Below are 12,560 nucleotides of genomic sequence, written 5' to 3'. Positions count from 1 at the left end.
TGATGAAAAACTATCATTAAAAGCAAACACCATAAGTTGAAACTTTTTCAAATAAAAAAATTATTAAATATTTATTTATTGGGTATTAAAGTGACACCAATCAAAATGTTGTGTGAAATATTGAGATGGATAATAAGTTTTCAGTTAATAAGTTTATTAATAGAATAATAGTTATTCCATTAGGAGCAAAAAAAATCTCATACAGCGTGTGCTTCTTACAAGCTACGCATGCTTGTGAATAGTACACTCCATAGAATAGGCTTAAAGTGTCAACTATCCATGAGGGTCACAGGGAAACAAATGAAGGATGTAAGAGCATTCGCACTAGGGATTGGAAATGGAAAATGTAGAGAAAATTTAGCATTAAAGCACAAAAAAGCCAGCATTTGGACTTGTAAAAGCTCACTTTTGCAAAAAAAAAAAATTTGCAATTGTGCTACAATGCGATTCTAAATGTAGAATCGCTCTGTAGCTCAATTGTAAAACCAAAAAACATTACTTTATTCTTCAATGCGATTCTATAGTGCGATTCTCCACAAGTTCTGTGGATGGTGTTTCTCATTTAGTCTCTCTCTCACAGGGCTCCTCCCTCCTCAGTCCTCACTCTTTCTCTCATATCACATCACTTTCTCGTTCAAAGTTGCACCAGAGCTGGGTTGGGTTCGTGGTCACGGCATGGCAATCAGCGTGGATTTTGGATTTTGGATTAGCGTGGATCAACGGAGATTGGAGATCATGGTGGGTTGTGTTTGGATCGGTGAGCTGTGTGGGTCGTGGGTCAGGTGGTGGGTTTGGAGTTGTGGGTTAGGTGATGGGTTTGGATAGGTGGATCAGTGTATCAGGTGGTGGCGTGGGTTTGGATCGATTGTGGCCAATGGGTCTGGATCATGGAGATTGGTGGATTTTGGATTTTGGGTTCAGGATCGGCGTGGGTTTGGATCGGTTGTGGCCGGTTGGTTTGGATCGGAGCTGAATTTTGGATTTTGGGTTTGGATTGATGCTTTGATGGTGGCTCCGATGGTGGCTTTGATCGGTGTCGGTTTTGGCTTGGTTTAATGGTGGCTTCGATGGTGGGGTTTTGGCTTGGTTTGAACTGATGCTCTGATGTGTTTTTTTTTTTTTTTTAATGTGGTTTTGGTTTTGGTATGATGGTCTGGTGGGTGGTGCTGGGATATGTGGGGGTGGCTGTGTGTTGGTGGTGGTGTGGTGGCTATGAGGGTGACTGTGTGTTGAATTATTTTGGTTTTATCTGTTGTGGCCGGTGCTAGAGGTTGAGGGAGAAAGAGAGGAAAGGAAGAGAAAAAGAGAAATAGTAAAAAAAAGGAATAAAAAAGAATATTTAAATAAAATGGAAAAAAAATTGAGTTTTAGAATGTTTGGGATATTGTAAAATGATATAGTATAATTAATAAAATAGTTTTTTGGAATGGTAAAATAGGATATGATGCAATTTTCAAATGTGAATGCTCTATGGACGTGATGTCAAATGATAAGGATTTAATACCTATAAAAAATGTTAGGAATAAAATATTTTTATACATAACAGACAAAACATGTGTGATTTGTATTTTTTGTAAAAAAAATAATAATAATAATAAATAGAAAGAATTTCTTGACTTGCACACAAACCCTGCCGCGGCGAGTGGACAATCTAGGAAAATCCAGCGACTTCCGGTTACCAAATGAAATCTAATATTTATATAAAGTAAAATAATAAAATGACTACAAATATTATAAATTTAACTTTGCTCAAAAAATAAAATAAAAGTCTTTGAAACAGTCTAGTCACAGGGGCTGCACCACCTTAAGGACAAAGTGGTGGACCACCCTAACCTGAATTTTTTTTTTTATATATATATAATAATTTAAAAAAATTTATTTGTCTACCCTTTCAAAAAATTTTGGAAACACTTTTCATTTTTTTATACCAATAAAATTAAATTTTGTTCAATAATTTGTTCTATTCAGTGGATGAATGATTGTTTAGTTGTGTACATTGAAAGAGATGTAGCTTGTAACATTGATAATGAGACTATCATGCAACGATTTCAAAATATAAAAAATCGTAGAAGACAATTGTAGACTTGATGTATTTACGTATTTTTTTATTGTTGTTATTGTTAATATATGAATTTTTCTTTTTATTAAATTATATAATTTATGCTTCTTAAAAAATTACTGAAGCCACTGTCTAGTCAAGATTAAAAAATCATTGGATACTAATTCCTTATATGAAAAATAATGTCTACTATCAATCAAATGAAGAAAATATTTCTTTTACCAAGTGCAAGAGACCTATCCTTCAGTGATATGTGAGTCTCGCACGCGTAGGACTCATATATCACTGGAATATAGGTCTCAGTCTCATAGCATAAAAGTTTTTTTTTTTTTTTTTTTTTCAATAAATACGAGACCCATCTCTCCATCACGTGTGGATCTTACATGCGTAGGACTCACATAACATAAAGGGTTTTTCCGTAATGTTATTATTTTACCCCATAAAAAAAAAAAAAAAAAGGTAAGAGATTTTTTTTTTTACTAACAGAAAAAATCTTATAATACTTTTGTTTTTACCAATCAAATTATTAATTTACCATAGGTCCAAAAAAATAATAATTATGCTTGGACAACCAGAACTTAAAAGTGAAAAAAAAAAAGAATCTAAATCTTCTGTTTGTGATAAATTTTTATTAATAAAGTATAGAATAAAGCAGAAAAAGTGAGATAGAACCTCCAGACTTTAAAAAAAAAAAATAGTTAACAGACAACAATTGGTGGCCGAAAGTTTTAGCACAATCTAGTAGTTTCTAGCGCCACCTGGCACCGCTTCCACGACCTTCCAGATGTCTCTGTCCTATTAACATAAAGGACTTCTACTCTCCTCCTCTCCTCACTACTACTCTGTTCTTACAACAAAAACATCACGCACAAATTTTCAACATAATTTCCTTCTTTTCTTTGAAACAAAAACAAACAATTTTGTTGCTTGACAGATTTCAGAGATTGCAAAACCAGAATAGCGGAAAAATCTTCTTCGCAAAGAGCAAGTTCTACATACCCATCAACGAATTTCAGTATCTCTCTGCTAAAAAGGTAAAGGTAATACTCTCTGTTTATTTTTTTTTTTTTTGAAAATTTGATCTATGATTGTGTAACTCTGATGGGTCTTTTTAGTTTCTCTGTTGTTGTATCTTAATGCCTCTGGGATGCTGTTGTACTTGTGTTTTTATTTTTTTTTGTCTCCTCGGATTCGGTTCTAATTTGAAGTTGTTGGGAAAAAATATGCTGCGATTTTTTGTTTTGTTTTGTTTTTGTTAAGGATTGAATGGTAGACAATGCATAGCTTAGTAGAATTCAGATTGTCATGGTCCCAGAACAAAATGCATAGTTCTTACAAACTGGGGTGTCATATTTGAAACAGAACACAGAAAAGCAATTAGGAAAGTTATTACTTATTTATTATGTTGTTGATTTGATAATTTGTATAGCTAAATACATTCAATTTTTGGCTATGTGTATGTGGATGGGTGTGTATCGCATGTTTCGAGTGGGGTATTGTATAATTTTCCGTTTCATATGAGACTTTTTTGGTTGCGAAGCTTTCGTCTTTTTTTTCTATATGAATTCTTTTCCTTGTGGCTTTGATGTTATGGTAACAAAGGTTTTTAATAGTGATTTTTATATTTTGAAGTCGTTATAGGTTCTAAGAAGCAAAAAAGATGAATCCTGAGAAGAACACCCACAAGACCAATGAGACTTTACTCGCTGCTAATGAGTTAGCAACGACTGGTGGGCATTCCCAGTTCACTCCTCTCCATCTTGCTCTTGCTTTGATCTCCGATGCTAATGGCATCTTCAAACAAGCAATTGCCAATGCTGGTGGTGAAGATGCCACCAAGGCAGTGGAGAGAGTGTTCAGCCAGGCATTGAAGAAACTCCCATCTCAGTCTCCTCCCCCAGATGAGGTTCCAGCCAGCACAAGTCTAATCAAAGTATTGCGCCGTGCCCAAGCAGCGCAAAAAACACGTGGGGACACGCATTTAGCTGTTGATCAGCTGATTCTTGGCCTTCTTGAGGATTCTCAAATTGGGGACTTGTTGAAAGAAGCCGGTGTTCCTGCGGCGAAAGTGAAATCAGAGGTCGAGAAGCTTCGTGGGAAGGAAGGAAGGAAGGTGGAGAGCGCTTCCGGGGATACCAATTTTCAGGCTTTGAAGACTTATGGAAGGGACCTTGTTGAGATGGCAGGAAAGCTTGATCCAGTCATTGGCAGAGATGAGGAGATAAGGAGAGTTGTTCGAATTCTCTCAAGGAGAACTAAAAACAATCCTGTCCTTATTGGAGAGCCTGGTGTTGGTAAAACTGCTGTGGTGGAGGGTTTGGCTCAAAGGATTATGAGAGGTGATGTCCCTAGTAATCTTGCTGAAGTAAGACTCATAGCATTGGATATGGGAGCATTGATAGCTGGAGCAAAGTATAGGGGAGAGTTTGAAGAGAGATTGAAGGCTGTATTGAAAGAAGTTGAAGAGGCTGAGGGAAAAGTTATACTTTTCATTGATGAAATTCACCTTGTTCTTGGTGCTGGTAGAACTGAAGGGTCTATGGATGCTGCAAACCTCTTCAAACCAATGCTTGCGAGAGGGCAGCTAAGGTGCATTGGTGCAACCACACTTGAGGAGTATAGGAAATATGTGGAGAAAGATGCTGCATTTGAGAGAAGGTTCCAACAGGTGTATGTGGCAGAGCCTAGTGTTGCTGACACAATAAGTATCCTTCGAGGTTTGAAAGAGAAGTATGAAGGTCATCACGGTGTGAGGATTCAGGACAGGGCTCTTGTTGTTGCAGCCCAGCTCTCAAGCCGTTACATTACAGGTATGTACTTTCAAGACTACCATGACTTAGTGTGATTGTGTTGGTTTCCTTTTTAGACATGTGTTCTTTCATTAGTTAGTCTTATTCAAAGTTGAGATATTGATGTATGTGTTTTCTTTTTGGTTAGGGCGTCATCTCCCTGATAAGGCGATTGATTTGGTGGATGAAGCATGTGCAAATGTGAGAGTCCAACTTGATAGCCAGCCTGAAGAAATTGATAACCTTGAGAGGAAGCGAATACAGCTCGAAGTTGAACTTCATGCGCTCGAAAAGGAGAAGGATAAAGCTAGTAAAGCCCGTCTTGTTGAAGTAAGTGTTTGTTTTCAAAGATCATCTGGAACATACTTGTGGTTGCTTTTATGTATCATTTGCATTCTAAATCTGCTGTCCTTCTTATAGGTACGGAAAGAGCTTGATGATTTAAGGGACAAGCTTCAACCTTTGATGATGAAATATAAAAAGGAGAAAGAAAGGATTGATGAGCTTAGACGACTAAAGCAGAAGCGAGAAGAGCTCTTGTTTGCTGTACAAGAGGCTGAAAGAAGATATGATTTAGCTAGAGTTGCTGACTTGAAATATGGGGCAATCCAGGAAGTGGAAGCTGCTATAGCTCGGCTTGAAGGAAACGCTGATGATAACTTGATGTTAACAGAAACTGTTGGCCCAGAGCATATTGCAGAGGTTGTCAGCCGCTGGACTGGCATACCTGTCACAAGGCTAGGCCAGAATGAGAAGGCTAGGTTAATTGGTCTAGCTGAGAGGTTGCACAAGAGAGTAGTTGGACAGGATCAAGCAGTTGGTGCTGTTGCTGAGGCAGTATTGAGGTCCAGGGCTGGGTTAGGAAGGCCTCAACAACCAACAGGCTCATTCCTATTCCTAGGTCCAACTGGTGTTGGCAAAACTGAACTTGCAAAGGCTCTTGCTGAGCAACTCTTTGATGATGAAAATCTGTTGGTGAGGATTGACATGTCTGAGTATATGGAGCAACACTCAGTTTCACGGTTAATTGGTGCTCCACCAGGGTAAGTGTCTTAGCATATTTATTCAACCAGTCTTTATATATTTATGATGTGAAAGTAGATTCTTACTCTCATTCTACTCTTGCAAATCTCAGGTATGTTGGACATGAGGAAGGGGGACAGCTCACAGAGGCCGTGAGGCGCAGGCCTTATAGTGTAGTACTCTTTGATGAAGTGGAAAAGGCACACATCTCTGTATTTAATACTCTGCTCCAAGTTTTAGATGATGGAAGGTTAACCGATGGCCAAGGCCGTACCGTTGATTTTAGGAACACTGTGATTATCATGACATCAAACCTTGGAGCAGAGCACCTACTTTCTGGACTAATGGGCAAGGTCTCAATGCAAGTTGCTCGTGATCATGTAATGCAGGAGGTATTGAATTACTTTCAATACTTAACAAATAAATGTACATATTTCTGTTATGTTAAAATTGGTAGTAATCCCTTTGTTGTTACTTGACAGGTAAGGAAGCACTTCAGGCCAGAGTTGCTAAATAGGCTGGACGAGATTGTGGTATTTGATCCTCTCTCACATGAGCAGCTGAGAAAGGTTGCTCGGTTACAAATGAAGGACGTTGCAAGTCGGCTTGCTGAGAGGGGAGTTGCCTTGGCTGTAACTGATGCTGCTTTGGACGTTGTATTAGCGGAAAGTTATGATCCGGTTAGTATTCCTTTTCCAATTAGTCTAAAGACACAACTTTTCTCAGTACTTTTATTTTCACTACTTTTGAGTTCACAAGCTGTTAATGGTAGTAGACAATAGGGTGCTGTCAATGTTGAGTTGTCAATGTTGTGTCCCGCTTAAATCTGGTTTGCTTTTAGCTAGCAAGAAATACTTAATGGTATTTTTTTTTTCCGTTCAGGTTTATGGTGCTAGACCTATCAGGAGGTGGCTGGAGAAGAAGGTTGTGACAGAGCTGTCAAAAATGCTTATAAGGGAAGATATTGATGAAAACTCAACTGTGTACATAGATGCTGGGCCTAATGGGAGTGGATTGGCGTATAAGGTGGAGAAGAATGGAGGGTTGGTTAATGCAGCCACTGGTCAAAAATCAGATGTTTTGATCCAAATCCCTAATGGGGCAAGAAGTGATGCTGCTCAGGCAGTAAAGAAGATGAAGATAGAAGAAATTGATGATGATGATGACGATGAGATGGATGGGTAAAGCGTTTCCTTAGGAAAAAGAAAAGTGTGTAGTCCTATGCATCCCTGAAGGGGATAGTAAATGAGCATTTTGCGGTTTCTGTATTTGAATGTCTTTTTTGGTTTTTGTTTTTCCTTGTTTTAAAGTACTGCTGAATGATGAAATACAGTGGGGAGTTCCTCCCATGTATTGTCTACTGAAATATATAAATTGCCCTTTGTTTTATTATTATTCGCTCAGTCTTTATTCATTTGGTTATTGAGATTTGAGAATGTTACCTATTTTTGTTAATTGTTAATGCTCATCTACAAGAAATTGTTAATTCTCATCTAGTCGACCCTAAACCATAAAAATTTGGGACTAGGATCTCAGACTGCCATTAGCTCTTTGTTTTCCTTAAACTTCATTGTAGACACCTGTTTCCAAGGAAACATCATCGGGAAGTGTTTTAGCAATGTTTCAGAAATCAGCATACTCAAGGAAAAATATAGACTAATTATGCAATCACAAACAAGAAGGATCGCAGTTACCCGAAGCCCAATTTAAAAATCATGCTTTTCTATGAGGATTAGTACTTGTATTCAGCAAAAGAACACATGGGAGCACAAATGAAAACTCTTGCTATTGGTGAGCATGTACAGAGCAGCCAAAGGTGTTATATATTCTTTTGGTAAAATGTTACTCCATTGTCGGATGTACTTAGAGCATTCACATTAATGAATCTAAAATAGAATAAGTGCCCAATTTTGCACATTTGGGTCCGTTTGGATAGAACTTATTGCTGAAAATTGAAAACTGAAAACTGAAAACACTGTAGCAAAATAATTTTAAAATGTGTGAATAGTACCGCGGGACCTATTTTTAATGAAAAAGTTGCTGAAAAGTGAAATTTGTGGGTCCGTGAACAGTGTACGAATGCACTGTTCACAGAAGAATTAGTCAACACTTGCGGCTGGAGGAAAAAAAAAAAAAAAAAAAAAAAAAACTTAAACGCAGACGCAGGAATAAGTTTATCCAAACGCCCTCTTAATCTCAAAATTCTCTCATTAAGCTAATGTTGCTACAATAACCTTATAATTTATACATAGTTACTGTAGTTTTCTATTCTAATATTTTAATTTTTTTTCTCACCTGTGAGAGAGAGAGAGAGAGAGAGAGAGAGACTTGAGATGACAAAAGTAGTATTAAAAAAAAGAATGAATATGAGTAATTAAATAAAATGAAATGTAAAGTCGACGATTGATGTGAGTGTTTTGTAAAAGTAGTTACGTAAAATAGAAAAAGTAACTTCTTATACTAAAATAGACAAAAAAAATTTAGACAAACTAATATGCTCTAATAAAGTAGTTATTGATAACAATTCTTTATTTGCTAAAATATTATTTTTGTCTTTAAATTTTATTAAAAATTTATTTTTTGTCCCTAAAATTCAAAAGACTTAGGGATGAAAAATGAATTTAGGGACGAAAAACCTTTTAGGTAGAGTTTAGAGATAGGAGTAATATTTTACCCTTTTATCTAAATAGTATGGAGGGATACTCTAAACTTTTATTTTTGTTTTCTTGTGATCTTTCATGTTATTTTCATTCTTTGTAAATAAAGATTATTTTTAAGGCTTTCTTAATTTTTTTAGTAAATTAATTAAGTGGGAATTTTATTCTAAATCACTTAAATTAGAGAGAATTTTTATGGTCGGAAGAATCTACACTTTTAGATTCGCAATTAGGAAGTTTTTTTTCTTTATTTAATACTAGCTTGTAACCCCATGTATATGTATAAATATACTTAAAAGATATAAATTGAGATGCATAATATAATTCTTACATATATAATTTAAATAGTATTGATAGTCATTCTTATATATTTTTTAATTCTTTAAAAAGTCTTGTAAGAATATTATTAGGTAGAAAAGGTAAATTGTCCATTTTTTTATTTATTTAAATTTTTTTATATTCATTAATTCTAAACTCTTTGATTTTTGTATGTAATAATTCACTCGAATGGATATTTATGATGTGGTCCCACATTTGACTGCAAAATTAAAAAATAAAACTTTCTAAAAATAAATAATTTAGAACACATGAGACAAAATTAGACTTCAATTATAAAATCTAATTGAATTTTCTCTGAACTTTGCCTCTATATATAGAGAGAGAGAGAGAGAGAGAGAGAGAGAGAGAGAGTCTAATGTAGTCCCCTATGGTCACAGTTCTCAAACACTCTTGGTTGTGTGATAGCTGGGCAAGATTTCTATTGTAAAATTTAGACACAGTTTTGCTTTCTTTTCACTGTAAAACTCCAGTAGAGCTTAGCATCTGTGCATCATATTGTACTTTGACTTTTACACAATTTTTATGTAAGAACTAAGAATGCTATAGATATTTAACACATTTTAGGACCCTTTTCATGGTTCATAGCCAGTGGAGGAGTTAAGGATTTTGATTTCACGGGTTGCAAAATTCATAGGACGGATATGCATGTGTGCATGTGTGTTTATACACTTACATATGTAGTACACAAATAGTATGTTTGAAGCTTTTAGCTTTTAGTTTTTATATACTTTTTAAAACTTTAATTTTTTTCTCCCTTTTTTCTTCCTTTTCAAAAAAAATTTCAAAGTGCAAGTATATTTTAGCACACTTTTAACAAAAAGTTAGATAAGTTGTTCCCAAATAGACATGTGCACATGCACAACACATTAAGTGCCCATTTAGAAATAGCTTGTTTAGTTTTTTGCTGAAAGTATGCTTAAGTATATTTGTACCTTGAAATTTTTTGAAGAAGTGAGAAAAAAAGGAAAAAATAAGGTTTTAAAATGCTATAAATAAAAGCTAAAAAAAATTAAAAGCTGAGCTTATAAGTTGATGTCAAACAGACACTAATTATATATTTAGAGTACAAAATTGTATATATTAAATTGGCTAACATTAAGAGAAAATATGTGAACCTAACTTTTGTATTATAATTTTTACCATAATTTTAATGTGGCAGACTGTGAACGGTGGAAACAAAGTTATAATTTGATGTGTCAATAGGTAGCTTGTTAGAGTTTGGCACATGACTTGTAACCAAAGTTCGGACATACAAATTGCGGTCGCATAAGAGAGAGTGCAAAATGTAAGTGCATTGTACCCAGTTTTTTCTTTTAGAGAACACTATTAATGGGGACGGGCCCGGCCCATGAACCCGTCTTTAAATACCTTGGACAAAACAAGACATCCTTTTCACTGGGTATAAAGCCTGTACGATTTTGGGTATTCTAAACTCTAAAGTGGCGCATAAAAACGACATGATTGTATGAATTGAATACGTTTCGTCCGGAATGCCAAAAAAAAAAAATTCTATTTTGCCATTTTCAAACTCACTCTATCTATTTTGTTATTTTATTTTCCAACATACTAATTTTTATTTTTATATACAACTCATTAAAATAATATAAACTATATATATAAAAATTAACTCTCTTTTCTAGGGATGACAATTTTTTCCCGCCCAGTTTGACCCACCCCTCTTCACTTCACCCCATGCGGGTTTTTCCTGCCCCGCAAAGATGATGGGGCGAGGATGGGGCAAGATTTTAGACCTGCACCACAGGCAGGGCGGGGATGGGTTTACACTTTCTAGACCCACCCCGCCCTGCCCCACGCCACGTTAATAAGGATTAAGTTGTAATTTTTTCATACTCTAAAATCCTATTATTTAAACAAAAATATCATCAGCTTATTTTATTCTACCTAACATGGTTCTACCTCTCTTTTCTCTCAAGCAAAGTTGAAAATAAGGTACCAATTTTAACTCTTTTTTTGTCTTTTCATTCATGATTCATATGTCTTTCTCAACTTACTTTTCATCATTAACATAATATGAGACTTTTGTATCATACTATGAGATTTTTGTTGTGATATTGTCTTGTTAAACATTTAAATAATGTTATTTAGTTTTTGCTAAAAATTAGTTTGATTTGATAGGATAAATTTATTTATAATTTCAAGTATATTTTTAATATTGAAACATGTCATTTTATTTGAAAAAATGGTAATAGTTATAGGGAAAATTAACAAGAAATAAAGTTTTACGGTGTAGGGCGGGGCTTCGCGGGTCTTCGCGGGGCCTTAAGGGGCGAGGATGGGGCAAGAAATTTCCCCTGTCATGCGGGACGAGGCGGGGATGGGGCAAGAAAAATTTATACGAGGCGGGGGCGAAGATCCCATCCTTCGGCCCCGCCCTGCCCCATTGCCATCCCTACTCTTTTCTCTCTAATCGGTCTCTCTTCCTATCTTTCTTAGCCACCATAGAGCAACCCAATGCACCACCGACCACCAATAGAGAACCAATACTCAAACAAAAGCCACCCACTGCCACCTCAAACTCCGATCATCAATGTTGTAGCTGCTAACAGAAACACTTCCAAAGCACAGGTTCGAAGAGCAACGCCTGGCCCATTGTCGTCGTAGCATCGGATCCTAATAAAAACACCACCAAACGCCTCATCGTCACTGCAGCTGCTGTTGCTTCGCCGATCTCCAAAGATGCCCATGATTCAACCCAAACAACCAATCCAAACACCACCGGCCCAACCCAAACGACAGCCACAACCACAACCACAAAGTACAAAAAGAAGAGAGATTCAGAGAGGCATTAAGGGAGAAGAGAGAAGAGAGATTCGTATTGTGAGAAGAAATACTATGAGATTGATGGAGAAGAGAGAAGGGAGAAGAAATACAGTCAGACGCAATGTGAGAGAGAGAGAGTCAGAGTGATAAAGTGAGAGAGAGAAAAAACGACTGCATAAAATATATACATTTTTAAGTTCAAACTCACATTTTTACATTTTAAACAACATTACACACATTTTTTCCACTTTTTCACCCACACGTATTTCAAAAAATTACAAAAATTACATCTCAAACTACTCTACCAAACACCCCATAATATTTCAGTTTACAAACTTATGAACAGTAAGTACTGTTCATAAGTTGTAAAAAAATTTAGGTTTACATCCTCAGTTGTAGCTCTTTTTTGGGGATCTTTGCACCCCTATGGCTAATGCTCTTAGAATAACAGATAGCGAAATGGTCGGCATGAATTGAAGATGTTTTGCTTGGTTATGAAATAAGTCTTGTGGAAAAAGAAAACACAATGTTTAAATTAAAAATCTGTAACAAATTATCAATTTTTGTGAAAATATTATGAATATAACACTTCTCTTAATAATATAAATTATATTTTTTACCAATTCCTAAAAGAAAAAAAAATTGATTTAAATTTTACTTGTTGTAAATTTAGTGTTCATTTGCCTCTAGTTTATTCAATAAGCTTTTAGTTTTTAACTTTTATGTATGGTTTTTTTTAAAATCTAACTCTTTTTCACATTTTTAAAGTACAAATATATTTTAGTATAATTTTAGCAAAAAAATTAAATAAGTTAATACCAAACGCACACTAAATTACGTTATTTAATAATATATTTTTATATTACATGTGTGTTTGGACAAATTTACACATTTTTTTTCTTTATATTCATC

General features: G+C 35.4%; 1 protein-coding gene across 1 annotated transcript; it reads left to right on the top strand.

Annotated features, from left to right (window-relative positions):
- Nucleotides 1-2,890: 2,890 nt before the first annotated feature.
- On the top strand, nucleotides 2,891-7,266 carry LOC142631422 (chaperone protein ClpB1). Its single transcript, XM_075805588.1, has 7 exons — nucleotides 2,891-3,093; nucleotides 3,692-4,869; nucleotides 4,997-5,178; nucleotides 5,269-5,891; nucleotides 5,984-6,263; nucleotides 6,354-6,551; nucleotides 6,754-7,266. The coding sequence occupies exons 2-7, from the start codon at nucleotides 3,720-3,722 to the stop codon at nucleotides 7,054-7,056; spliced, it is 2,736 nt and encodes a 911-aa protein (XP_075661703.1). The 5' UTR covers nucleotides 2,891-3,093; nucleotides 3,692-3,719; the 3' UTR covers nucleotides 7,057-7,266.
- Nucleotides 7,267-12,560: the final 5,294 nt, after the last annotated feature.

This window comes from Castanea sativa, chromosome 4, assembly GCF_040712315.1.
Source record: "Castanea sativa cultivar Marrone di Chiusa Pesio chromosome 4, ASM4071231v1".
Taxonomy (NCBI): Eukaryota; Viridiplantae; Streptophyta; class Magnoliopsida; order Fagales; family Fagaceae; genus Castanea; species Castanea sativa.
Note: the sequence above shows the minus strand (reverse complement) of the source record. Positions and strands in the feature narration are given on the sequence as shown.